This window comes from Puntigrus tetrazona, chromosome 22 (assembly GCF_018831695.1).
Source record: "Puntigrus tetrazona isolate hp1 chromosome 22, ASM1883169v1, whole genome shotgun sequence".
Classification (NCBI taxonomy): Eukaryota; Metazoa; Chordata; class Actinopteri; order Cypriniformes; family Cyprinidae; genus Puntigrus; species Puntigrus tetrazona.
Window position 1 is genome coordinate 3163059 of NC_056720.1, and position 24476 is coordinate 3187534.

General features: G+C 38.0%; 5 protein-coding genes across 11 annotated transcripts; 2 read left to right on the top strand and 3 right to left on the bottom strand.

Moving 5' to 3' along the window:
• Positions 1–632: 632 nt before the first annotated feature.
• LOC122327513 (endonuclease domain-containing 1 protein-like) lies at positions 633–3763 on the top strand. 2 transcript variants are annotated; one of them, XM_043222932.1, is made up of 3 exons: positions 633–1917; positions 2006–2054; positions 3195–3763. In XM_043222932.1, exons 1-3 carry the CDS (start codon positions 1775–1777, stop codon positions 3666–3668), a joined length of 666 nt encoding a protein of 221 aa, XP_043078867.1. In that variant the 5' UTR covers positions 633–1774; the 3' UTR covers positions 3669–3763. The 2 variants fall into 2 exon arrangements, with proteins under 2 accessions (XP_043078867.1, XP_043078866.1); XM_043222931.1 differs by lacking the exon at positions 2006–2054.
• Positions 3764–3914: 151 nt separating this feature from the next.
• Positions 3915–6838, bottom strand: LOC122327516. The gene is made up of 9 exons (XM_043222937.1): positions 6593–6838; positions 5345–5635; positions 5144–5266; positions 4822–4860; positions 4641–4685; positions 4532–4561; positions 4398–4442; positions 4268–4309; positions 3915–4027 (listed from the first exon to the last, which is right to left on the bottom strand). The coding sequence occupies exons 1-9, from the start codon at positions 6639–6641 to the stop codon at positions 3933–3935; spliced, it is 759 nt and encodes a 252-aa protein (XP_043078872.1). The 5' UTR covers positions 6642–6838; the 3' UTR covers positions 3915–3932.
• Positions 6839–7276: 438 nt separating this feature from the next.
• LOC122327365 lies at positions 7277–14522 on the bottom strand. 3 transcript variants are annotated; one of them, XM_043222677.1, is made up of 11 exons: positions 14197–14522; positions 13632–13925; positions 12630–12920; positions 12180–12293; positions 11962–12012; positions 11000–11038; positions 10885–10914; positions 10527–10565; positions 10317–10340; positions 9619–9972; positions 7277–7986 (listed from the first exon to the last, which is right to left on the bottom strand). In XM_043222677.1, the coding sequence occupies exons 1-11, from the start codon at positions 14237–14239 to the stop codon at positions 7862–7864; spliced, it is 1404 nt and encodes a 467-aa protein (XP_043078612.1). In that variant the 5' UTR covers positions 14240–14522; the 3' UTR covers positions 7277–7861. The 3 variants fall into 3 exon arrangements, with proteins under 3 accessions (XP_043078612.1, XP_043078614.1, XP_043078613.1); XM_043222679.1 differs by lacking the exon at positions 14197–14522 and adding an exon at positions 14052–14175; XM_043222678.1 differs by lacking the exon at positions 10317–10340.
• On the top strand, positions 12826–17846 carry LOC122327489 (SLAM family member 5-like). 4 transcript variants are annotated; one of them, XM_043222895.1, is made up of 5 exons: positions 12826–12951; positions 13118–13184; positions 16214–16543; positions 17186–17470; positions 17555–17845. In XM_043222895.1, exons 3-5 carry the CDS (start codon positions 16240–16242, stop codon positions 17704–17706), a joined length of 741 nt encoding a protein of 246 aa, XP_043078830.1. In that variant the 5' UTR covers positions 12826–12951; positions 13118–13184; positions 16214–16239; the 3' UTR covers positions 17707–17845. The 4 variants fall into 4 exon arrangements, with proteins under 4 accessions (XP_043078830.1, XP_043078832.1, XP_043078829.1 ...); XM_043222897.1 differs by lacking the exons at positions 12826–12951; positions 13118–13184 and adding an exon at positions 15937–16130 and having other exon boundaries at positions 17186–17271; positions 17368–17470; positions 17555–17846; XM_043222894.1 differs by lacking the exons at positions 12826–12951; positions 13118–13184 and adding an exon at positions 15941–16130 and having other exon boundaries at positions 17555–17844.
• Positions 17847–18055: 209 nt separating this feature from the next.
• On the bottom strand, positions 18056–22415 carry LOC122327372. The gene is made up of 7 exons (XM_043222691.1): positions 21926–22415; positions 20467–20793; positions 19718–20014; positions 19488–19631; positions 19348–19386; positions 18700–19056; positions 18056–18564 (listed from the first exon to the last, which is right to left on the bottom strand). The coding sequence occupies exons 1-7, from the start codon at positions 21966–21968 to the stop codon at positions 18482–18484; spliced, it is 1290 nt and encodes a 429-aa protein (XP_043078626.1). The 5' UTR covers positions 21969–22415; the 3' UTR covers positions 18056–18481.
• Positions 22416–24476: the final 2061 nt, after the last annotated feature.

Below are 24476 nucleotides of genomic sequence, written 5' to 3' on the forward strand. Positions count from 1 at the left end.
TATGTACCTCTTGGGTCATGATTCACACGATTTAAAAATAATTATAAAAACATTAAAAATAACTATACTGTGCTCGGTTTCTTTTCATTTACAGCAGTAAGAATGAAAAAAAAATCCACATATATGTGAAAATACTAAATATTATTAAGTAAATATTACGTTTGCTAAAATATACAATTTAAAATAAATATTTATATTTTATATATAATATGTATTTTACAAAACGTTTCTCTAAAACTGCTGGAAACTGAAAAACAAAATTTTTTAATTTGCATTGTCATGCAACTTGTTATGCAAAAGATTTATTTAAGCGTTTTTAAAAAGCATATGTCCAAAAAAAAAGGATATATTTTAGCAGCTTTGACTGAGGCAGAATAATTTAAGACAGCACCAGAAACGATGGGAGATTATTTTTGTTAAAGAAAACCCGCCCTCTTGTGGGAAAACCAAAGGGTGTTCTGCTTCAAAATGTGAATGAAAGTCGAATTCATGAAGAACAAAACACTTTTTAGCTAACTGTAAAATAATAATAATAATAATAATAAACGTTCCTCGTGTTTGACTATCAAAGTTTTGTTCTGTTATTCTTTTTGTCCTGTCACAAACTCACTCTCACTAGTGTATGAGGTAATGTGCATAAAACTTAACACGATCACTTCTAATTCCACAAAATGCAGCCTTGACCTCTGACCTGTTAGCAGCGCTTGTACAATCCAGGCGATCCAACGGTGGCTGCCTGGTGGGCATCTCGACATCTTTCCTTGATGAAGGACCATCACCTACAGCTCAACCTGGCAAAGATCGAGCTTCTTGTCTTCCTGGCCGCCTCAGCTCTACGGCACGACTTCCCCATCCAGCTAGGTTCGTCTACAATTACCCCGTCAACTTCGATCAGAAAACCTGGTGTAGTCTTCGACGAGCGGCCGACCTTCAAAGAGCACGCTGCAAAGACTGCTCGATCTTGGAGGTTTGCAGAAAGTTCAGACCCTTTCTAACAGAGCGTGTTTTGTCATATATGTCTTATATGCATATAAAATCATATACGCAGGTTAGTCTGCACTTGAATTTTGAAAAATGTAGTAAAAATTCTCTAACACCATCTGTAAGTTAGTGAGTTATATGGCTGTGATATTTAAACTTTAATGTTTTGCATAAGGTGTACCAACATTTACAACTCCACATATATAAGAAGCCATATATAGATAAGGATTAAGGTCTTTTCCATGTCGTGCTCTTAAAATTTGCGTAAAGATGAACGTGTCATAGCTAACAAAGCATGATATGAAGAGCTCTCCTTAAGTTCTAGTTTTGCATGTCACAATAAAAAAACGTGATCTAAATTCTGTGACATTAAGGTCTTGTCTGTGGTAGCACAGTTAAAGAGATAACAACCATTGGTCTTGTCTTCAATGGAGTAAGCTGTTCTATCGCTTACAAATTTTAAGCAAAACCCAGAACGTGTCTCCAGAACCCGGTCCACCCCTACATTTCTTTATAAGCGCATCAGGTCCTCCTGTTCAGCTTCATTCTTCACTTGCATCAACAGTAAGCTCTAAGAGTGTCTGTTTCCCAACTCTGTCGTGTAGTCGTCATCTTCTGCAGTCGTCTTCCACGATGAACGCGCTGCGGTCGCTCTTTGTTCTGTCGGTCTCCAGTCTGGTTTCAGGCAGGGTGGTGCCAAACCTTTTAACCCCTGCTCCTGGAGGATGCCCTGACTTCTTTCTGAACACTGCACTGGGTCGGGTCACTCCGACTAATCTTCCAGGAAATCAGTATGCAAGAATCTGTCAGGAATACGGGGGGATTGACAGATTTGCCACATATTATGATACCTTCTGGCACATTCCTGTTTGGACGGCATATAGGTTTATTGGACGGGGCGCGAACAACAGAACTGGATGGAGAACTGAAACTATGGTGAGAGCGTGTTTTTTTCCGTTTAAACACAAAGTTTTTATTATGCATCTGTTAAATGCGACAATAGTGTGTTGGATGATTTGTAAAGTCTGCAGGTGTTGCTTTGCGTCAGTCACCGGTGGATGCTTACAGTAAAAGTGAGTGTAATTTCTTTAAATCGCTTTTAGATGTTAATTACATTGGGCAACTAGTTAAAAAAACGTTTTTCTTTGCCATTTCGTGCCATTTGTAGCAGTGGCTACCTTTACTAGAAAGTAGTATACTTCAAGTTTATTTTATTAAGTATGCTTTAGTAAAGTTACAGTATTTTTAAGTAAACTTTATGTAGTAAGTATGCATGTATCAGTGTAGAAGTGGTATACTCGTTAGTGTACTTTCTTGGTACTAAATTGGCCCACTTTTAGTATTTTAAGCATACTTTAAGCATAGCAGTAGTAAATATTTAAATACACAACTGGTTTACAAGTTTTTAGCGTGTGCTGCAATTATACTTGAACTTGCAGGTACACTGATCGTTTAAAAAATACTTATCGTTGAGTTTTAGTACATCTCAGTAAACTAGTAGTTTGCAGTTTTATAATGCAAGTATATTAATATTAGTACACTTTACATCATACTTCAAGTAAACTACTCTGTCCCTATTTAGGCATTCATTTGTATGTATTATGTTCTAAGAATATCTGAACAGAACAGGTTATTTTTTTGGAAACAAAAATATTTTATTCTAGCTTCATGCAGTCTTTTTTTACACACTTGAGTCTGGGTAAGTTTCATAGATGCAAAATGAACAAATAAACAGCATTTTGAGCAAAAGAACTGAAAATAAAAAAGACCACGAATTGGATTCAGAGTTATTTTCACAATGTAGATGGAGTCCGTCATGAGTCAGCGGTTTATTTCGTAATGATACACAGTTTTGATGTTTTGAAGATCGCGTTAGATTGCATGCGGAAGCATCTGTTGCTTTGGTTTCTTCTTCATTCGTGAAGTCAAGTATACTTAAAATGTCATTTTAAAATGGACCCGCGTGCATTTTTTAGGCTTAAACTGAGAGCTAATATGATCTTGAAGTTGGTCTGAAGCTCCATCTCTGTTGTGAAGCCACACTTGAGTGAATGTCGTTGGAGATCATAGTGTTTGAGGAGCTACAGAAACTGTAGTTTTAGTGAATGGAACATCAAGTGCTATTAAAGTTGTCTGATGTCTAACTAATGTGATTGATATTGATATTGTAATGATTATTATCTCACTCATCCACATTCTGTTCATCAAAACAGCTCGGTAACCAGCAGGCCACCAACGCGGATTATACTGCATTGGGAAGTAACTGGGACCGAGGTCATCTGTATCCTGTCCATCACACGTCTACTCCAGCAGACGCTGAGTCCACATTCACTCTCACTAATGCGGTGCCGCAGTTTTATTCTCTGAACAGAGGTCAGTGGAGGGTGCATGAAGAAAGAGTAGCTGGGCTTATGGATGACTGTTTAAACCAAGGTTACTCCGTGTATGCTGTGGTCGGGGCAGTACCAGATAATACACAAAATCAACCCAATCAACCTAATAATTTAAACACACCAAGCCACATATGGAGTAGTTTCTGTTGTAATGACAACAATAACATTGGCATACGTTCCTTGGGTTTTATTGCAGTGAACAAAGTGAATGTCGCTCCCAGTGAGTTGACGGTGAGCCAACTGGAGACTAACCTCACTAATCTTTATGGGTCTCAATTTAAAGTGTTTGGATAAATAGAGTTTGATTTTTATCGAAAAGCAGAAACTACTGTACGCTACCATATGCTATTGTAAGATGGTGTTTTATGATTGCCCATGAGGTAAAATAACAAAGTATCACTTACAGTACACCACTGCTGAAGGTATTCTGTTTGAGTGGTTGGACTGCTGGCTTGTTTCTGCTTTCTGCTTTTCTATTCCCTTATTTCTGGGCCACTCTGGATAAAAGCATCTGCAAAAAACGAATCGGTGTGTACAACGTGTGTGTTTCTCATTTGATTAAGTTTTTATTTGCTCATTTTCACGTGTTCCAGTGATTTCATTTTCTAGTTTGACAGATCGTCCCACTTGTATGAAAACCGACTTCAAAAAACCTGGAGAACAAACAAAGTTAGACAGAAACCAGTGAAAGTCAACAGCTTTCTCCTGAACTGAACGCACTGCAAACCAACAAGCGTATTCTGTTATCAGTCACTCATTTAAGGTTTAATAGATATCAGTTAAATCTATTTTGTTGTGATAGCACTGCGATCCACAGAGAACCCGAACACAAACTCTTCTGATCAACCAAATGAAGCCAGATGGGAACATTAAAATGGATTACAGTAACTTACTGTTTTGTAAACGTCTCTCCTGATGTAGTGTTTCTTCACTTGCTAAAAAAACAAAAACAATAATAATGTTATGTGCGTGGATTTATATTAACACAAGCGTATAGACGGATTCAGTGATACGGTATCTTACCATTATTTGGTTCATTGACATCCCAAGCATTCCCAGGAACTAAAACTTAACAATATTTATATAAATTAATTAAACAAACAAATTGTCATAACTTTAGTGTTTTAGATTTAGTTATTTGTTTTACAGTAACTTACTGTTTTGTGAATGTCTCTCACGATCAGGTGCTGAAAAAGCAGGCACCGATAATAATATCTTGTATGTGGATTTATATGAACACAAACAAGCAGAGATACGGTATCTTACCGTTGTTCGGCCGATTAGCATCCCCAGTATTAACAGAGACTACACCTTAACAGTAATCACAAGAATTAATTTAGTGAAGCCCTTTAATGTTTTATTTTTCTTTGTAAAGTTATTTATTGTTCCAGTGGACAGGATAAAGTAACATCAAGCGTACATAAATGCAATAATAATAGTCTCTCACCATTCGTCAGTCTAATATGTTCCTCTCCATCTGGTTGACCTGTTTAAAAATAATCACTAAATTTAAGCAATCGTGTAGAAGTACACTAACATTTGCTTTCAGAGATGTACATTTTATAATAAGAGCCGGATTTAGTTACTTAAACAGGGCGTGCTTTTTTAGATGATAAATACCACTGAATAGACTGCTGTAAACCTCAATCTCGTTTAAATATAATGTAGCGTATGACAATGAGACGGCTGCAAAAATAACACTTTCCATGGCTTTTCATTGCTAATGTTTCACTGCGTGCCTTTTGTGAATTTAGCTTAGTATCACATACCCTGATTAGCTGTATGTCCAGGCATCCTGAGCCGACAGTAACAGTAAATGCCACACAAAACGGTACTCACAGCCAGACCACCAACACAGACCAGCGTGATATTAAACGATGACAAACCTGGTGCTATAATGAAAATAAATCATATCATGTACTTGAACAGATCAGCTCAGTAAATAATCACTAATATCAGCTCTGCTGTACCTTCACACGTGTGACAGAGTCTGCTGAAGTCCAGATGTGTGGTCTGGTTTCTGATGGGGTTGTTGATCACACAGCTGTAGGTGTTTTTATCCTGATATTCCACCTCCAGAGGTAGAGAGAGACTGACGCTGAGATCAGACACACTGATGCTGGACAATAAACTGTTTCCTTTGTACCAGGAGAGAGTCACGTGTCCCACGTTCACCACGTTCACCACCGAACACAACAACAAACAATTCTGCTGTGATGATGAAGAACAATCCCTGATAATGACAGGAACGGGCAGACGAGCTGAAAACAGGAGAGAATAAATAGGTAGCATAAACATAGAATAAGCATAGAGTGTTTATTCTCTGCATGCGTGGTTCCTCCGACCCATGTACGACTGACGTGCATGGACTTGCATTAAAAAGTGAAAACTTTTGGCCCCAAAATGTTCCTCAAGATTGCATTCAACAAGTCCAGACAGAGATGACTGCAACTGCCATGCGAGAAAAGCTAAAATATTTGTATGGTCTGCTGCTCATGTCATGAACACTTTAGCCTATGTCAGTTATATTTAGCGTGCATCATTATGTGGATGACGACTGTTTAAATGATAGCTGTTCATGACTTCCTGGGCAGTTAAAGTGACTGCTGTTTTTCGTAAAACTTATTTTATTTTGAGATGCATGTGTCCATGGAGCATGAAACCTTAAGTCTTAAGACTAATAAGCCTTTGATGTATGGTTTGTTAGGACAAGACTATATTTTGACTATATATTCAAAACGTTGAGAAAAATGCTCAACAGTGCATATCACAGATCAAAAATTACACTTTAATTCATTTGCGGTGGAAATTCTAAAAGGCACATATCTTAAAGGAACATGTAGTTTTGGATATTGCTGCAAATATATCTGTGCTGCTTATGACTGGTTTATGCTCCATGTGGTGAGGATGAGGGCTTATACACAAAAAATGTGAAAGCTAATTAAAATCTCTATGAGGTGGCTGTATCATGTAAAGCTGACAAAGCTTGGTCCATGACCTCAAAATAGAAAGCTATGCAAATGTCTTTCCACCGCCACAAATGTGTTTAAAAACACACACCCCCCCCCAATAAAATTGATCCATTTTAGAGAGTTCTCTATGCTTAATGGTAAAGAGTGCTAAACGTATTTGTTACATATGTCTTGAAGGTGTATGGGTTCAAAACTAGAAACTGACTAAACAAAACTGAAAGTGCAATAATCAAGTCTACTACTTACCGTGTATGTGCAACAATAACAATGAAAAAACGAAAAAATGGATCCTCATGTCGCTGTAGGGTTGAGTCACTCGAGATGAAACGCTCTGTCACTGCTCAGAATTGATTTGTGAACCGTCACACAGCTCGATTTGAAAATGCAATAAAAAAAATAAATGAAATAAGATCGAGCATCGTACTTTATGAAAGACGGCAGAGAGAATTACAGGGCATATACCTACCAAACAGGTTTGAAGTCATATTGTAGCTACAGTTTTGTGGTTCATGAGAAGGAAGTGCTGAAGTAAAGGGATTTTCATTATACAAAAATCTCTGGGCTGTTTTAACTAAAAGAAACCATATCTTAAATTACGTTAGTGCCACTGATGTCTCAAAATGCACCCCAGTAATGTTTTTTTTTTTTTTTTTTTTAATGTTAATTGTCCTAATTTGAATGAAATGACTTAATCTAAACCCTGTCTGTGAAGCCAGGTCATAAAGTGTGAGGCTTACTGATTCTGAGGTGCGTCTCGATCCTAAACAGTACAGATCCGTCCTTGAGTTTTAACGTTTTGGCAAAAAGAACCATCAAAAACTAATCCACTAGTACATCCTCAGAGGACTTCTCGTATGTTCTTCTGTAGTTACTGTATGATTTGAAGATTTTCCTTTGCTAATACCTTGTCAGGATTGCAAGCACACAACATTTCATAAGTCGAGTTTTATTAGTCACTGAAATATGTTTAACATTTCGGAATACTAGATGTTTTCACCGTGATTTTACAAAGAGTGTCTTAAATATTAAATATTGTCAGCAAATGCTTGACTGAATGTTAAAAACTATCACTCCCAAATTATTTCATAAGATGCACACAAACCTTTATATGGTTTGTGTACAATATGAGGTACATGAATGCTTTGGCACTGTCATTTTAAATTAGTATATTTAAAGCTGTTTTACAAAATCTCTAAATATGAAAATCAGTCAACATGGAGTAAACCAAATAAAACCTTTTGCACCTCAAGACATATTGTGTGCATGTTTTTGTGTGCTGTCACAATACATGCACTTCATGAGTATCTTCTCAACCATTTGAAAAAGTATGGTTTGTGAGTATGCATGTGTACAGTCTTGGATAAAAAAATGTTTTGCAAAGTTTGCTGCTTATCCTGTTTTGGTGTTCATTTACATTGTAAATAATTGCATAAAGCTTTACTGGCCAAGAAACTTTTCACAAAAAAAACTAATTTCAATGTTTCATTGTATCAACAGCACAAGTGTTAATGAGTACTATTCCTCATCTGTATCTGTCAGCTCCACAGTATATGTAGTAATGTTGTTGGGGTCCTCTTCTGTTATCAAAGACAATCTTGTGTCATTTGGATTTGTCATTTGGCATTCCTTTTTTGTGGGATCTGTAAAATAAAGAATGACAAGGTGTGTAGACAGTGTTAAACTGCACTGTATGGCTAAATTACACTATTACATTTCAATTAAAGGGCCTTTAATTGGCAGAGATTTGATCAGATCCCAAAGGAGGTTGAGACATTGAGTCCGAGCGGGCTATGTTCTCCACCTCCATTTCTGACATGGCCGTTTGAGCTCCGCCTCTAAAGTCTGGTGGACACCGGAAGTAAAGGATGTCGTCAAGCTGAAGTCCTATCGAGCCTGATTGGCTTGTGGGACTCCTGAGGCAGCTGATAGGTACCGGTGGGCCAAGCGGACTGTGGCCCAGGTGGTTGTGAAGGTAAAAACTCGGGTCTGGGAAGAGTTTGGTGAGGCCGACTATTGGTCAAACTGTCCGGCGCCTCAGGAGGGGGAAGCAGTGCCCTGCCAACACTGTATACAGTGGGTGTGGGATTCTGCTGACTTTGACTGGGGACATTGGTGGGATCGAGGAAATCCTTAAGGTATTCCTTCCAACACCCGACAATGTCCTTTCCACTGAAAAAAGCAGAAGCCAGAGGCACAGACGTAGTTAAGAAGCCCCTTGGTGGCGAGGCAGATCCAGAACTCAGTTCTCTGGATGTCGTGGGGCTGTCTTGGCTGACATATTTTTTAAGGAGGATGTGTTCCAACTATAGGAGGATCACACTCAATAGCCTCCCCGGGAAAGTCTATGCCAGGGTACTGGAGAGAAGAATTCGTCCAGTAGTCGAACCTTGGGTCCAGGAGGAACAATGCGGCTTCCGTCCTGGTCGTGGAACATTGGACCAGCTCTATACTCTCTACCGGGTACTGGAAGGTTCATGGGAGTTTGCTCAACAAGTCCACATGTGCTTTGTGGATTTGAAGAAGACATACATGTCCCTTGTGCTATCCTTTGGGAGGTGCTCTGGGAGTATGGGGTCCAGGGCCCAGGGCTAAGGGCTGTCCGGTCCCTGTATGACCGGAGCAGGAGCTTGGTTCGCATTGCCGGCAGTAAGTCAGACTTGTTTCCGGTGAGTATTTGCACTCTGGCAGGGCTGCTCTTTGTCACAGGTCTAGTTCATTATCTTTACAGACAGCATTTTTAGTCGATTTAGTAACAGTCGATCTATGTTCCTACTCTCATGAGCTTTGGGTCATGACTGAAAGGATTGCTGGGCGCTCATTTAGAGATGAGGAAGGTGAAGAGCACAAGTCACTCAAAGGGAGTTTAGAGTAGACAGGGGAGGTGTTCCAGGCATGTCCCCAATACCTAGAACATGCTGGAGGGACTATGTCTCTCGGCTGGCCTGGGAATGTCTCTGTGTTCCCAGAAGAGCTGGAGGAAGTGTCTGGGGAGAGGAAAGTTTGGGCGTTCCTGTTTAGATTGCTGACCCCGTGACCCAGCCCCGGATAAGTGGAAGATGATGTATGGATGGATGGCATTACAATTGCCAGATTGCAATAATACACAGAGTAAGAGAGAAATGTAAATTTAGTTAGTATTTACTTGAAGATTTGGAGGTGTTGAATACTAATTCTATAATATCTGAATAGGCTCAAGCACAAGATTTAGACAGGGAGTTGAAATAAGACAAAGAGAAACATTTCAAACACTTATAAATACTTAGGCTTCTCACCATGGACATGGACTTTGATTGTTTTTGTACGCCGCTGTTTGCTCCTGATATCTAGCTTGTAATGCCCAGTGTCTTTGACTTTCATGTTCTTGATTGTGAGATTTCCAGTCTGAGGGTCCAGATGTAGCCTGTCTTTGAATTTCCCTTCAGGCCCTTCCTTTACTGTGAACCTGTCTGTCCTCGTATCGCATACAGCAATGACACTGAATGATGTTGTGGAGTCAGTGGAATCAGCATATTTCCACCAAATCTGATCATCTCTCTGTATCTCAGTAACACCGGTAGTTAGGGTGAAGTTTTCTCCTTGTTGCACTTTTATTTCCTTCGCCTGATCTAGCTCAGCATAAAGCATACCTGGAGAAAAATAATTTCAAATGAAACATGTATAGGTGGTATGAAACCTCATTTTTTTCAAACAAACATTAGCCATATACTATTACACATACTGGTCATGTGTGAACAAATCCTTTTTAAAAGTATCAGTAAATTAGTTCCAGTAATTTAACGGTAAGAGAAGTTGTAACCATACCGGATCATTTTTCATCAAATGCCTTTTTAATATCAGTTTTAATTTTGTTAACAATATCTGGTAGGTTTATGGTTCGATTTAGTGTAGGGCGTATTTCCAAGATGATAGAGCATTAACTCTTAGTGACAGTCTACAGATATTTGATTTAAAATTTATTTTATTATCTTACCCTGAGGTGCATATTCCTCCTGACCTGTTTGAATAATAGACATTTATTACATATAATAGGCAACAAAGATGTACATTGTTTTAAAGTAACTGATCAATTTGGTAAATCACTCTTTTGATTAGGAATTTTCACGTCTGCAAATAGCAAATTTTTTATTTTATTTGCACACAAACACAGAGTTTCAGAGCACACCGTAATATAACATCTTACCAGCGTTTGGATGATCAACTTCGTTCCCAAGAACTGGACCTGTTTAAAAAAAATAATCACTTAATTCTTATTAAACCTGTTAACTGCATTTTGTGGTTTCTGAGATTTCTTTTTTGTTTTTGCGTAGACCAGAATTTATGCAGGAAGTTGAATTGGATTTAAAGGGGTGCAACCAATTCCAATTTGCTCAAATGAAGTTTGCCACACGAAAAAACAACTACAAACATGATAGATATGTAATAGATTGGTTAAGTGGAAAGATTGGGTTGGAGTCATTATCTAAAATGTTTATTTAAGATATATATATATAATTTATTTATTTATTTATTTATTTTTACACCATAGCTTAATATCTTACCTTCAATAAGTGGATTATGTTCTTCCGGACCTGTTTGAACAATAATCACAATATCTATTAATTATGATTACATGTAATGTACAATGACAATGCACATTGTTTCACGGTAACTTACCATCTGGTAAATCTCTTTCCTGATCATTAATTCTTTCATCTGCAAAAGACAAACATCAAATAAACTATCAAATATTATTTATTAATCTTTCTAAAAAATAACAGTATTAATAATAATAATAAATAAAATTCTCATGAAGGGTTCATGTTAGTTCGCTGAATAACACAGTTGCAACCTTTAACTTTAACAGCGCATTATTAAATATTGGTGAATATTATGATTAATAAATGTTTAGAAGATTTTTTCAGGATTGGTCAACCAATGTTTACATATGAAGCTAATGTAAAGCCTGACCAAAAAACGGATCTGATCTTAATTTAGCTTTTAAATTAAGGCAAATTATTATTCTGCAGGCCAATTTGCACATTATCTGTCCCAAATAATATTCAAAAATAGACTTAACGAAATCGAAGAACGAACTGAAATGAAATGAAATGTTCTGAGTTTGAGTTTGACTCCTAAACACCTTTGAGCTATTAGTCTGAGGTGGTTATGAAGTCGGTGGGTGTGTTCTGAAATGTTTCTCATTCAGCCAAGGTCAGGTGATGGAGAATCATCTCCAAGTCGCTACATACATAGCTGTGAAAGCAATTAATTCCTACAAATAAATTACAACCTAGCTGGTGTCGACGACCTGGAGTTATGCAAAAAGTGACGTAGAGAAACATCAGATGCAATTTTTCCGGAGCCATGGATAGATGGCAATCATGTTTGAATCATGCTGATGTTAATCTAAATCCCGCCTCCAGCCTTTTCAGCCTTCTTTTTGCCCTCAAACAAAGATTGAAAAAGAACTTGAAGTACATCGGGGCCTTTAGTATGTTGCAAAATGTATGTAAAAGATTTCGGGATGGTCTAATTCCGGTTATAAATCAATGCACGGCTAATAATATAATAAATAACATTGCCTATAAGACATTGTGCGGTGGACAATGATTTCATTAGAACTACAAACATCTTACCATTCGTTAGTGGATCAGGTTGCTGAACTTCTTGTAGCACAGTAGACTGTCCTGTTAAAATAATCACCTTATTTGAACAATAAATTCAAAGTAGCAAAATAACAAACTCTACCGCAATCTAGCGGAATTTGTAACAACTGTGCTACAAAAATGAACTTTCTTTTAATATATATTTTTAAATATTTTCTTATTGTATCTGCTGAATGTAACACACTTACCATTTTTCACAGCTTTTTTGAAGTATTTTCTGTAAACCGCAAAAGCCAAGCCGACTGCCAGCAGGAGAACACCAACGCATATCGCTACTATGACACCTACAGACAGTCCATGCGCTGCAATAGAGATCTTAGAGACTTTAGATACTTGTGGAGAAACTCTGGACCCAACAATATCTGTTTGTGATCTATTGAAGCTGCTACGTTCTCTTGATTAAAGACTGTTATTTTTACAGTAGTAAACCGTGCCAGCATTACAACATGGATAAATGAAATGAATATGGTGGGTGACCCTACTTTAACAGAATTAAACAGGTTCCTTGAAGCACCACTGTATCTCTAAGCAGAGATTGCATTGAATTAAGTGTTTCTCAAGGAAACTAGTGTAGTTATTAGGCTGAGATAAGCATTTAGAGTTTACTTGAGTACATATTTTTATATTGGAGTATATACCTGAGCATGGTTTACAGAGCTGACTGAAGTCCAGATGTGTGGTCTGGTTTCTGATGGGGTTGTTGATCACACAGCTGTAGGTGTTTTTATCCTGATATTCCACCTCCAGAGGTAGAGAGAGACTGATGTTGAGATCAGACACACTGATGCTGGACAATAAACTGTTTCCTTTGTACCAGGAGAGAGTCACGTGATGCACGTTCACCACCGAACACAACAACGAACAAGATGATGAAGATGATGAAGAACACTGTGAGGAGTCTCTGCTGATGACAGGAACAGACAGACGAGCTGGAAACATGACAAAAGAAACATGCAAAAGGTGATATTCAGATCAAATCTAATTTTATTGGTAAATCTCAATGTATATCTAAAAGAAATTTGAATGACGCTTTAATGCAGTAGTTTAAAAGTTCGAGATAAATAAAAAGCATCTATACAGGACTTTTATCAAGATCATATATTTGTTTTTTTAAACATTGTTTCAGGTGACAAGCTGTAGCGAATGCATATGACCACGAAAAGAGTTGAAAGACCTGATATAACGCTCAACAGGTAAGTCAATACATTTATCGAATTAATCTTAGCATTAAATTCTCAAGGATCCCCAAAGTTATAATAAAGTCTCAAAAGATTTTTTTAAGTTATGCTCGTTTAAACACGCCTCCACGTCTCTACGTCACAGAGTGGGTTTATTTTCATAACATCATCCAAATGTTCACGCAAAGAAAGACAGCTGAGCTATTATTTCCTCTGTAGTGCTGCTGCGGGCGCCATGTTTTGGAGGCGCCGGCGTTTCATTGTGAAAACGAAACTACTTTGCTTGTGCTTCCTAAAGAGTACACAACTAGTTCACAACACCGTTCCAGAACAGTTCAATGCAAATATTAGAGTACACTACCATGCAGACATCACTTTAATGTTTAAGTGTATGTTAAGAAGAGCTACTTCCAACAAGTAACATCTATTTAATGCCCACAAAAAAACAGAAAGATTACTCACCATAGACAGTAACATTAAATGTCGTGTAGGAGCTCTTCCTGACGACAGTTAATTTATATATTCCAGAAAAATTAGCTGTGATGTTTTTGATGGTAAGAGATCCAATCGATCGGTTGACCAGAAACCTGTCTCTGAATATCTTAATATCAGAGCCCATAGCTATAACAGTGTTGTCGGGTCCAAAGGTCCACACTTTTAGATCTTCTTTTTGGGTTTCACCACAAACTAAAGTGACAGACTCTCCCTCCAACACCGATACGGACTGTATCTCATCTGTCTCGGCACCCGACGACCCTGCAAGACAAATGGAAATGATTCAGATAGCGATTCAGTAGAAAAACCAACCGGATTCAAACAGGCAAATGGGTCCAGCGGCAAACTATGTATATATACAACTATTACAAAACGTCTTATATTCACTCGCTCAGAGCCAGAAGACGTAGGTTCATCTTCTGAATGAAGATTTGATGCACTGCAAAAACATTTAGTAATTTTGTCCCTCGCATTAAGGCAATGGTTTTACAGGAATTGCGCAATCAAAACCGAAAGCGTATCCAACACTTACCGTGTATGCGTAATAATACTAGTAAAACAATTATCATCTTCATACCGACGAATAGAAAGCGTTTGAATCAAATCTGATGTGGGGAAAAACAGAAGTCCTGTCACGAATCTGAAGTGATTTTTGAACGGACAGTAAAGCGCTTAAACCCATCAGAGACAAACTTCGTAGGTATATTCCTGCGTACTGGTTTATATCACTGGGTCTTGAACGTTCATGTAAAAATGTTCTGAAAAAAAAAAATGAGTAGAAATAGGCGTAAACTTCTTTACTTAGAGAGCTTTGATCGCCACCTAACGCATTCTTGTGATCGTCAGGAAACTCCCATGTTTCGCAGAAACGTATGTTTTTTTTGTTTTTTTGTTTTTTTTTTTATCTCTCTCTCTCTTTCTCTATTTTTGAACATAATTGTATTTTCAGAGTAATTCTGTTCCTCGTGTCTTTAAAATATCTCAAAGCTAAAATATATATATATATATAAAATCACGTAAGGAAAACGTAGTTTTTTAGTCACGTGACAAGTCACGTTCATCACGTTCCTGCGTCCATATAAATGCGGGAAAAGCCTGTCAGTTTTTCGTATGCTTCACAGCCGCAAATATTTAGATCTCTTTTTTTTAAAAAAACAATACAACATAAATAAAACGTGTTTGCCAAACGTTCGCCGAATTGAGCTCCAGCGGCAATATTTCAATCACTAAACAATCAACTAAATCAAGTCCCGTAATATATTTAAAACTGTAATATTTAAATATCAGATTAATCTCTTTACTAATGATGCGTGTGCCGGAAAATTAACGCAATCCATGGGTCGGTTTTCTTAATGTGAAAATAATGCGTTTATGTTCTGGCTTCCTGCTCGCCTGTACAAAGTATACCAACATTTAAGTGTTTCACTTTTTAATGTCTGCGTTTCACTACTGCGTAGAAATGACTGGCGGTCGAAAGCTCTTTGCTACAAGTGCCGATGCTGTTTTCGACTCATCGTCTAAACTTTAACTGCGTTTGTACCAAACGCTAGCCAATGGAAAATACAGATAAAAAAAAGTACAGACCGGAAGTTACTTTGATACAGGCACAAGCACCCTATAAAATCTCTTTCCGACTTGGGTCGCCATACGACCCCAATGAAGAAACCCCTGGTCGCGTTTCGTAACAGTCTGGTGTTTGCGTTAACCGGGGTTGCCCAATCAGAAGTGCAGGAATGGCAGTAGCCAATCACAGGCTCACTTGGTGTAGCAAGCAGTACGAATGAAATTAATTTGATTAAGAGCACCTGAGGGTGTATCAAATTATATCATTTCTTGCTGAAGTGCATTGCGAAAAAGGGAATAAGCATGCAACTGTGAGTCAAAGCGAAACCTTTTGTGGTCTCATTTATCTGGAACGAAATGTGGTTTCGTCTGCCAGGGGTGCATCAGAGTTGACGTATGCGGGGGGTAAAGGCTTTCTTTTCTTCTGCTGACATGAACATCACAGTCTAAATCCCACATCAACCAAAACTTATAATAGAGTACATTTTTCCCACCAATGTGCTAGAAATGGTTTTCTTCCCGTTTTCTCTTAATCTGAAATGACTATTTTGACATTTATGCATTTATCAGACGTAAAAAAAGCAACCAAAAGGCATGCTTAAGTTTTGAATCAACTACCCAACATTCACATAATCCTCTGTTTTCTGACTTTATACCTTCAGTAATATTGGAGACAGCAAACAAGACCATTTTCATTTTAACCGGCTTTCCGCCGATAAAAGCTCAAACATGACCACTGTGGCCGCAGCAAGCATGTAGAGACTAAGGTGTCACATCCTGCTAGGCGAAGACCGCTCGCTTTGAGCGTTTTCATCGTGTTTCGAGCTGCTGATTGTTCTGGGAGCGGCTTGAAAATGGTTCCTGCGTTTGTTTTGTTCTGTTTGTCTTTATCCGGGCTTGTCGGTGAGTAAAAAGCTACTCTGTTGAACCGATGGACTTAGTATGTGGGTTCTCCGTCTGAATAACCATCGCTGCTTGTTCTTCAGGTGCCTTTGGTGTTGAGACGGATGAAATGAAGTCGGTGTCGGTGACGGAGGGAGACTCTGTCACTCTGCAGACCGATGCTGAAATAAAAAAAGATGATCTGATTCTGTGGAGATTCGGAGCCGAAGACTCTCCCTTGGCGGAAGTCAACAGATCGGCCCAGATCATCTCAGCATCTGAAAGCACCAAAGGATTCGAAGATAGGTTGCACTTGGACCCCCGGACTGGATCTCTCACCGTCAGGAACATCCGAACCGATCACTCTGGGATATTTAAAGCACAGATCATCAGAAATAAGATGATCAGGAAAGTGTTTAATGTCAGTGTTTATGGTGAGTTGAGAACTGCACACAAACCAGCTGGCTTTATCCGTATTTGGTACTAATTTGTATATTTCTCTGCTGCCATATAAGGATCTGCTCAACATTAACTATAAATTATGACAGTGCATATAACTTGAAGTGTTGCATGTCATCATTTAAACGAATAGTTCACCATTTGTGAAACATTTACAGACTCTCCGGTCATTTATGACTTTGTTTCTTCATGGGAATGGATTTGGAAAAAATAAGCCATCCATGAATTCTCAGCAGTGAATGGGTGCCATCAGAATTAGCTTTATTAAGGACTTTTATTGGCAATGTTTTAATTTTTTTTATATATATATATATGTACAGACGCACATTTTTTTTTCACTTCACAAGACAATAATTGATGGACTGCAGTTTATTGTGATTTTTATTTTTCGTCAGATGTTTGAACTCTAATCCTGATGGCACCCATCCATGAGCGAGTAATGTAATGTTAACTTTCTCCAAATCTGTTTCCACGGAGAAACACACTCATCTACATCTAGAAAATAGTGAGGTGTTCATGAACAGCTCATGAATGCTTCCTCGTGACGTTAAAATCTACAAACTTTCATTTCATTTGGAATAAAGCCATTATTGATGGGGTTTTTTAATCTTTTGTAGCTCGTCTGTCTTATCCTGTCATCAGAAGAGACTGTTTCTCTTCATCATCTTCATCATCTTGTTCGTTGTTGTGTTCGGTGGTGAACGTGAGTCATGTGACTCTCTCCTGGTACAAAGGAAACAGTTTATTGTCCAGCATCAGTGTGTCTGATCTCAACATCAGTCTCTCTTTACATCTGGAGGTGGAATATCAGGATAAAAACACTTACAGCTGTGTGATCAACAACCCCATCAGAAACCAGACCACACATCTGAACATCACTGAAGTCTGTCAGATACATTCAGGTAATATTAGCGTTTATTCATGCAAGTCTGCAGCATACCATCACCCATTCTCTATGTATATTTACTCTTCTCTTATCCTCTCAGATTCAGAATGTGTCTGCTGTTGTGACGCTACTAAAGCTGTGATCCAATTGGTCATCTCTGCTTTGGTGGGCGTGGCTATTGTTGTAGTTTTGGGTTTCGAAATCACGTCCAGAAAAGCTGAACAGAAAAGACGAACTCCAGTTCTTCGCTGATTACAACCATCCCTTTTTGTACCCGTTTTTGCTCTTCTCTTTATTTTCTTTTTGAAAATGGTTGAAGGAATAAAAGTGTTTTTATGCGCATTGATTTTTCAAATGATTTGACATGTTTTGAATTATACACCCAAAAATAAAAATTTCAAAATAAATGTCAAAATGTTTTTTGAAGGTGGTATGATCGCACTAGATCACATTTTAAAGGCAGTGTAGTCACATTCTTATTTTATTCATGTTTAATTTAGCATTTTAACAGAAAAAAAACGAACAGTAAAACCCTATTAATAATATAACTGTAAGTTACCGTATATGCAGTTCACATCGCATTGTATATAATAGCCTGAGGTTTTTCCCACAAAGTTTTTTATTTTATTATTATAAAAGTAATAATACATTCAAATCTTGTTCTTAACGAGACTGAAATGATATTCAGACCAAGTGCAGCTTTCAGTTACACTATAAAACTGTTTACGAACATGTTTCCTTTAATACAACTTTCCACAAGAGGGCGGAAAACGTTCAAAAACGGTTTTGTTCGTTAACAAGTTCGCAAAAAAATTAAAAAATAAAATTGACACCAGTGTAACATGCATGCAAAGCACATAATGAGAATACCTGCACGAGATCAGGGTTAATGGCAACATGTACCACGAAACAAAAGTTAGTGTAAAGTGAAAAGAAGTGTTGTGTTATTTTTCACAAGTAAACAACACTCAACACTCATTTCAAAGGCTCATAAATGCAGAAATGTTTTAGACTAATGTAACAGACACTACACAGGAGTGTTTGCGGTAATCTCTCCATTCATCAATGATTTTCCCTCCTCCGGCACATTCTCTCCATTTTCTGAGGAATCTGTAAAAAAACCAACAACAACAACATTTATCGTTGTGACTCGACAGATCATTTTTTAAAGATGTAGTAGCTCGCGATTTGCTAACGTTAGATCATTCCACCCGTCCATTCTACTAAAAGATTTGAGCTACTCGCCTCGGACGATAAATGACTTGGAGATCATATTCTTCCCATTTCTGGAGATATTTAGTTTATAAATTCCATAGTCCGTGGGTCTGACGTCACTGATTGTAAGATATCCGTTTTGTTTATCCAGCTGCACTCGGTTTCTGAAGTTCTCATCGTGGCCGGTATCGTCATAATTGCTTCCTTCGTTCAGCCTGGCGAAGACGATGAACGGGTTGGTACTGTCTGTGTTCAAGTCTCCAAACCTCCACTGCAGCACATCGAAACTTTGCACTGCAGTAACACCAGTGTTCAGCGTCACCGTCCCTCCCAGCCTGACTGACATGGTCTTCAGTTCGTCCGTCTCAGCCAAATCATCTGAAGAACCTAGACAGAGTAAGTATTCAGCATGCATTATTAACAATTACAGCAGATCCATAGTTTCTTTGTAAATGGCATTTGATGACAGAGAAGGGAGAAAAACAGATGGCGGCAACTGCCAAATGTTAGATTTGTAACATTTAACTGTTTATTTGTTCTATTCCTTGTGATCTGCATCTCTGTTTTGACGTAGCTTGAGACATTTTTTTACTAATATCAGTAAATACTAGTTTTTACTGCAACATGATATGATATTTTTGCTATATCACTAACGGATACAGTAACACAGTGTCTTACCGTTATTCATCTCAGTATATTCTTGACTTGGAGTGTGGCCTGTTCAGACAAACCACAGACATTAACAATGCAATTGAAATTAAAACAATGCGCTTGCACTATAAAGCAAATCTTTCTCTGATAACTGTGAGTGATCTTACTCAGATGATTTGTTTTTCTATATCTCCAGTAGATGCTGAACATCCCAACAGCAGCCAAGACTATAACAGTAACTACGATGACCACGCAGATCAGGATCACGTGACCGAAGGGTAAGCTCTCTTCTGGGTTTAAACTTGATTCATCTAATACAGAACAGTATGTGAAAGACAGTTAACAAAAAACAATGCATATATTTTGACGTGCAAGTAGAAATTGTTAATATCAATACCTGCACATGTCAGACAGAGCTGAGTGATGTTGAGATGTCTCGTCTGGTTTCTGATGGGGTTGTTGATCACACAGCTGTAGGTGTTTTTATCCTGATATTCCACCTCCAGAGGTAGAGAGAGACTGATGCTGAGATCAGACACACTGATGCTGGACCATAAACTGTTTCCTTTGTACCAGGAGAGAGTCACGCGACTCACGTTGACCGCCGAACACAGCAGGGAACATCTGGATGCTGATGATCCCGGTGAAGAACACAGAGAAGAATTTCTGCTGATGACAGGAACGGCCAAAGGAGCTGAAAATGAAAAAGACAATCCAAGATTGCGCAGTTGAGTTTCACACTTATCTTTTTTACCTGCATCTCAGTGATTAAATATACCACAGTGCTAAAAACAAACGTCAGTTCTTGAGCTTGGGAAAGGCGCTTTATAAATTAAACGTATTGCTGTAGTTATTATTAAAAACTAAATATGCAATTGTGAAAGTCCTAACTACCTTGGTAAATTTCCACTAGTTTTGCCTCTCTGGGTTGATTACCACGAATGACACATATCAGGCGGTGACTCGGGTCTCATTTCACACGGTAAAAGAAACCAGATACTTTACGTTCAGCTTGGCTTGTCTCCAAGATGACAAAAGGCGGTAGAAGAACAGAAAGGTTACTTGGCTAATTTTGAATTTGACCTGCCGGCTGACTCTGTGCGGTCTAATGATGCAATACACTGAAATCAACTATAAAATACTCACCAAAAACAACAATACTGAAGGTCCTCGGTGGGACCTCTTGTCCACCGATGATCTGCAGTTCATAAAGTCCAGAGTCTTCAGTTCTGGTGTTAGTGATGTTCAGAGATCCAGTCCGTTCGTCCAACTGCAGTCTGTCTCTGAATTTCCCATCAAGAACATCATTGTACAAAGAGATCTTATTGACTACATTGTTGATTTGAGCTATACGAGTGCGGCCGGGTCCAAATGTCCACAGTATGAGTTCATATTTCTGTATGTCAGTAAGGTCGGTCTGTAGCGTGACAGAATCTCCCTCCATCACCGACTTCACAAAACCACCAAACACACCTGAAGAACAAACAGAAACCGCTGTTCAGACCGGCAACATGAAGCAAAATCAATCTGATGGGACGAGGTTCACACATCTGACTGAGCAGATGTCACTGGGATAGATAAAGTACCCTGCTGACTACATACCCTATGTAAAAAATGGCATAGTTTTGCTGGTTATAATGGTTGTGTTCGTTTTAATGGAAGCTAATGTGGGTGTCTACTGGTCGCCTTGGTGTCTTAAAACAAATACATCTAATGTAACATGTCCAGAAAACCATTTTTAAGGGTTTATCGTCTGTAATCGTTCTTCAACAGGGTAAATTCCCAAGTAAATCGCTCAACAATATAGTAAATTTACTTATTTATTATTTGACTTTAAACGCACACTTACACACACGGACTTGGACAAAATCTTAGGCCGGGAAATCTCATACATACACAGCCTGTTTTGAAAAGTTTGAAGTTATATCTTGAACTTCACCCTGCGCAAAATTAAACATGGTATTTTTAGTCCTACGGTAATAGTATAGAAACCATTTTTTTTTACTATTATTTTTTTTTTCGGATTAGAGTTTTACTACAAATACCCCGGTGAAACAGTAAAACCATTGTTAACTGGTTGTACATAAAAAAAAAAGAATAAAATGCTTAAAAGGTTATTCACAGTAATGCCGTAGAAAAATCGTTTTTGGTTACACAAAGAAACATTCAGTGAAAGAACTATCCTTTTCTTAACTTTTTATATTCTGAAGAACCTTTTTAGCCACAAAGTGAAAGTCTGTTGTGAAACTTGACTGTGCTTTCTTAATGAAAACAAAAAGGGTTCTTCCGGCAACGTTTTAAGAGTGTACTTTATTAACCCTGCTTTAAAATTTTGTAAATTTTGTTGTCGTTTTCTGACTTAACCCTCTCTACACTTGTGGATATATGTTTTCTATTACTCGTTACAATGGTAATTATGTCCTTTAGTAATTTTATTTTAGTACATTCAACAGAAAAATAAATAAATAAATATAATAAATAAATAATAATTATATAAATAAATCTCCCGGCGGTCCCTGCGGCCAATCCGCCCCTGTTTACGCTCAAGAAAAAGTGTTTAAAGAGACACACACACAGTAAAAACGAAAGTCTTTTAAATACTCACCTTTTGCGAGCAAGCTGCATAGAAATAAAACACGGGTCTTCATTTCTGGGTTTCATGTAGTGTAGTTATAACAAAGGTTGCGTTTTTCAGTGTTTAGTCTTTACCTGACACGCTTTTCTAAACGACATTTTTGGTTGTAAACGACAAAGCAACGCCGCGTACAGATATTTTATACAGACCGAGATTCATTTGTGAATTATATTCGTTTCTAAATATTACATCCGGACTTTTTCGCTGCTTAAAAGTCGTGCGCGTACGCTTTGAGAAGAACGGAAGTAAGATGTTCGCTAAAGGTCAGCAAACAGTGGTTCGACGGCAAGGTCTTGTCCCCCGACCAGAAATAATAGGGCGACATAAATATGTAAATATATGTAACAGAATATTTTCTAAAAATGCGTTCGGATGCGCATGTCTACAGTTGTAGTGGTTGAATGTGAAGTCGATATATCCTGTTGTGATTCATTTGTAAGAGGAGGTGGCAGGTGGCGTGCATTTATAGTCCGTCAGCAGGGGCGGGGCTAGTCATCAGGCAAAGCTAGGCGAGTGCCTCGGGGCCCCCAAAGCCAAGGGCCCCCTAAAATGCTTTTCACGTGCGAGATGTCTATAATGTACCTTTTGGATGTCCAGAACAAGTCAGCTTGAACAGGTTTGTTCTAGTAAATATAATAGTACATAAAAATGGTTTAAGGTTGAATGTCGTGGGTAAATCAATTGCTATTTTGTAGTCAAAAAAATAAAATGAATACTGAATGAAAGAATCCCATTATAACATGGACACAAGTATGGGGAAGCAAGCGCCAACAAAAAAGGGAACTCGAGACTGATTTGGGCGTGTGTATATGTAAAGGGCCCCATTGCTATATTCTCCTGGGGCCCCAAAAACACTACATCTTCAACTGAAAAGCCTAAGCGTCACTGGATGACGTCACAATGGCAAATTTGCTGATCTATATACGGATGAGTAGTTCAGCGGGCAAGATGAGAACATAGGGAATTATCCAAGAGTTGCTATGTTCGTCCCCAAACTTTTGAAAAAAAAAAAAGTCTCAGAAGCGAATGAATGTTCTGAAGTAAACTTGAACTTAACATTTAAGTAAACTCAAGGGGTAGGGAGCAGTGAACGCCGTGTAGGAACCACGTCGATCCGAACACAATTCACTTCTAACGAGCTAATTATCTGAATCGGGGCAAATAATATATATATATATATATATATATATATATATATATATATATATATATCTGTGCCAAGAACGGGATTGAGAACATCTCACTGACGTCTTAGGTTTTTAAGTTCGGTGAACTCTGACCTGCGAAATCGCATCACTGTAATGTGGTTCGTCCACGGTGTGACTTTTGTCTGGCGAAAATGGAGGAGGTGCTAATTGTATCCTAATTTATGGTTTAGTTGTATGTTTTGGTCATTTTTTATGCATATAAAATTCATTTTGCATGGCTCTTGGCGTCATATCCCGGCACCCGTTTACGTTCATAGCTGTATACACAAACTGCAGTCTGGCCATGTCTATAGACGGCGGCGTACGTGAGAAATTGACATTAAAAAAATGGCATGTGATCGGTACGTCTGAACTATGTACTTTGCATTTGCATTACATGATGCCTGATACATACACTGTAAAAAAAAGGTTGTTTAAACTTGAAATAGCTTGTTACTCCACTGCCTAAAAAAACGAATATATTTTAGTTTCCACTTAAATTAACATTAAGTATCTAAACATTTCAAGTTGATTACACAAAAAAATGTAGGCAGCGGGGTAACAAGTCGAGACAATTTTTATTTATTTTTTTTTACTGTGAATGGGTACAGATTCATCCTTGAAGCCCTTTAATGGCTTAACTTTACGGTATATTGTGAAGATTGTTATCCCATTGGACAGAATTAAAAAAACATCAAACACACATAAAACGAGAGTTATAAGTAGTTTGTCACCATTATTCAGTCTAATATGTTCTTCCTCCTCAGGTTGACCTTTATGAAGATAATCACTTAATATAAAGAACGATGTAGAAAGGCATTAAAATGTTTTGTGCATTAAAACTTAGCTACAGGTAACACATACCCTGATTAGCTGCTTGCTTAGACTTCCTGTGGCGATAGTAATAGAAAAAAACACAGGAAACGGTAACCACAGCCAGAGCAAAAAAACTAATTACATAACCTGCGCGCACACCTGATGCTATAAAAGGAAAAAGATAAATATTATTAACCTAAATTAATCAACAAGATGCAACCTTTTAATTGTTTTTCTATGTAAACATGCATCGACACACGTTTCTTCATCGCCAAGAAAACTGTTCACCACTAGATGGCGGCCAGAACATAGTCAAAGGATAATTTAAGACATTGATTGTTGAATTGAGACATGTTGGAACATGTTGGAACTGTGACAGTGTTAAAGTGTCTTTTGTAACTGGCAGTGAGCTGTTACTCTGAGTTAAATCCCACAGTAGGACGGTCATTAAAAAAGCCAACTTGGCAATTATCGTCATTTATCAACTTACGACACAGTCCGCCTTGCTAAATGCACTT

Bases quoted from the DNA above. Each gene is read 5' to 3' on its own strand.
- LOC122327516 (XM_043222937.1), bottom strand. From the start codon at position 6,641: ATGAGGATCCATTTTTTCGTTTTTTCATTGTTATTGTTGCACATACAC. The intron at 5,267-5,344 runs GTACAGCAGAGC...TTTTCATTATAG, and splicing joins ACTCTGTCACACGTGTGAAG to CACCAGGTTTGTCATCGTTT. The intron at 4,028-4,267 runs GTAAGTTACTGT...TTTGTTCTCCAG, and splicing joins GGAGAGACGTTTACAAAACA to GTTTTTTGAAGTCGGTTTTC.
- LOC122327365 (XM_043222677.1), bottom strand. From the start codon at position 14,239: ATGAAGATGATAATTGTTTTACTAGTATTATTACGCATACACG. The intron at 12,921-13,631 runs GTGAGTAATCTT...TCATGTTTCCAG, and splicing joins ATTTAATGTTACTGTCTATG to CTCGTCTGTCTGTTCCTGTC. The intron at 9,973-10,316 runs GTAAGATAATAA...ATTTTTCTCCAG, and splicing joins GGAGGAATATGCACCTCAGG to GTATGCTTTATGCTGAGCTA.
- LOC122327489 (XM_043222894.1), top strand. From the start codon at position 16,082: ATGGTTCCTGCGTTTGTTTTGTTCTGTTTGTCTTTATCCGGGCTTGTC. The intron at 16,131-16,213 runs GTGAGTAAAAAG...CTTGTTCTTCAG, and splicing joins GTCTTTATCCGGGCTTGTCG to GTGCCTTTGGTGTTGAGACG. The intron at 16,544-17,185 runs GTGAGTTGAGAA...AATCTTTTGTAG, and splicing joins GTTTAATGTCAGTGTTTATG to CTCGTCTGTCTTATCCTGTC.
- LOC122327372 (XM_043222691.1), bottom strand. From the start codon at position 21,968: ATGAAGACCCGTGTTTTATTTCTATGCAGCTTGCTCGCAAAAG. The intron at 20,015-20,466 runs GTGAGTATTTTA...TTTCATTTTCAG, and splicing joins CTTCAGTATTGTTGTTTTTG to CTCCTTTGGCCGTTCCTGTC. The intron at 19,057-19,347 runs GTAAGACACTGT...TACTCTGTCTAG, and splicing joins ATATACTGAGATGAATAACG to GTTCTTCAGATGATTTGGCT.
- LOC122327513 (XM_043222931.1), top strand. From the start codon at position 1,615: ATGAACGCGCTGCGGTCGCTCTTTGTTCTGTCGGTCTCCAGTCTGGTT. The intron at 1,918-3,194 runs GTGAGAGCGTGT...TCATCAAAACAG, and splicing joins GATGGAGAACTGAAACTATG to CTCGGTAACCAGCAGGCCAC.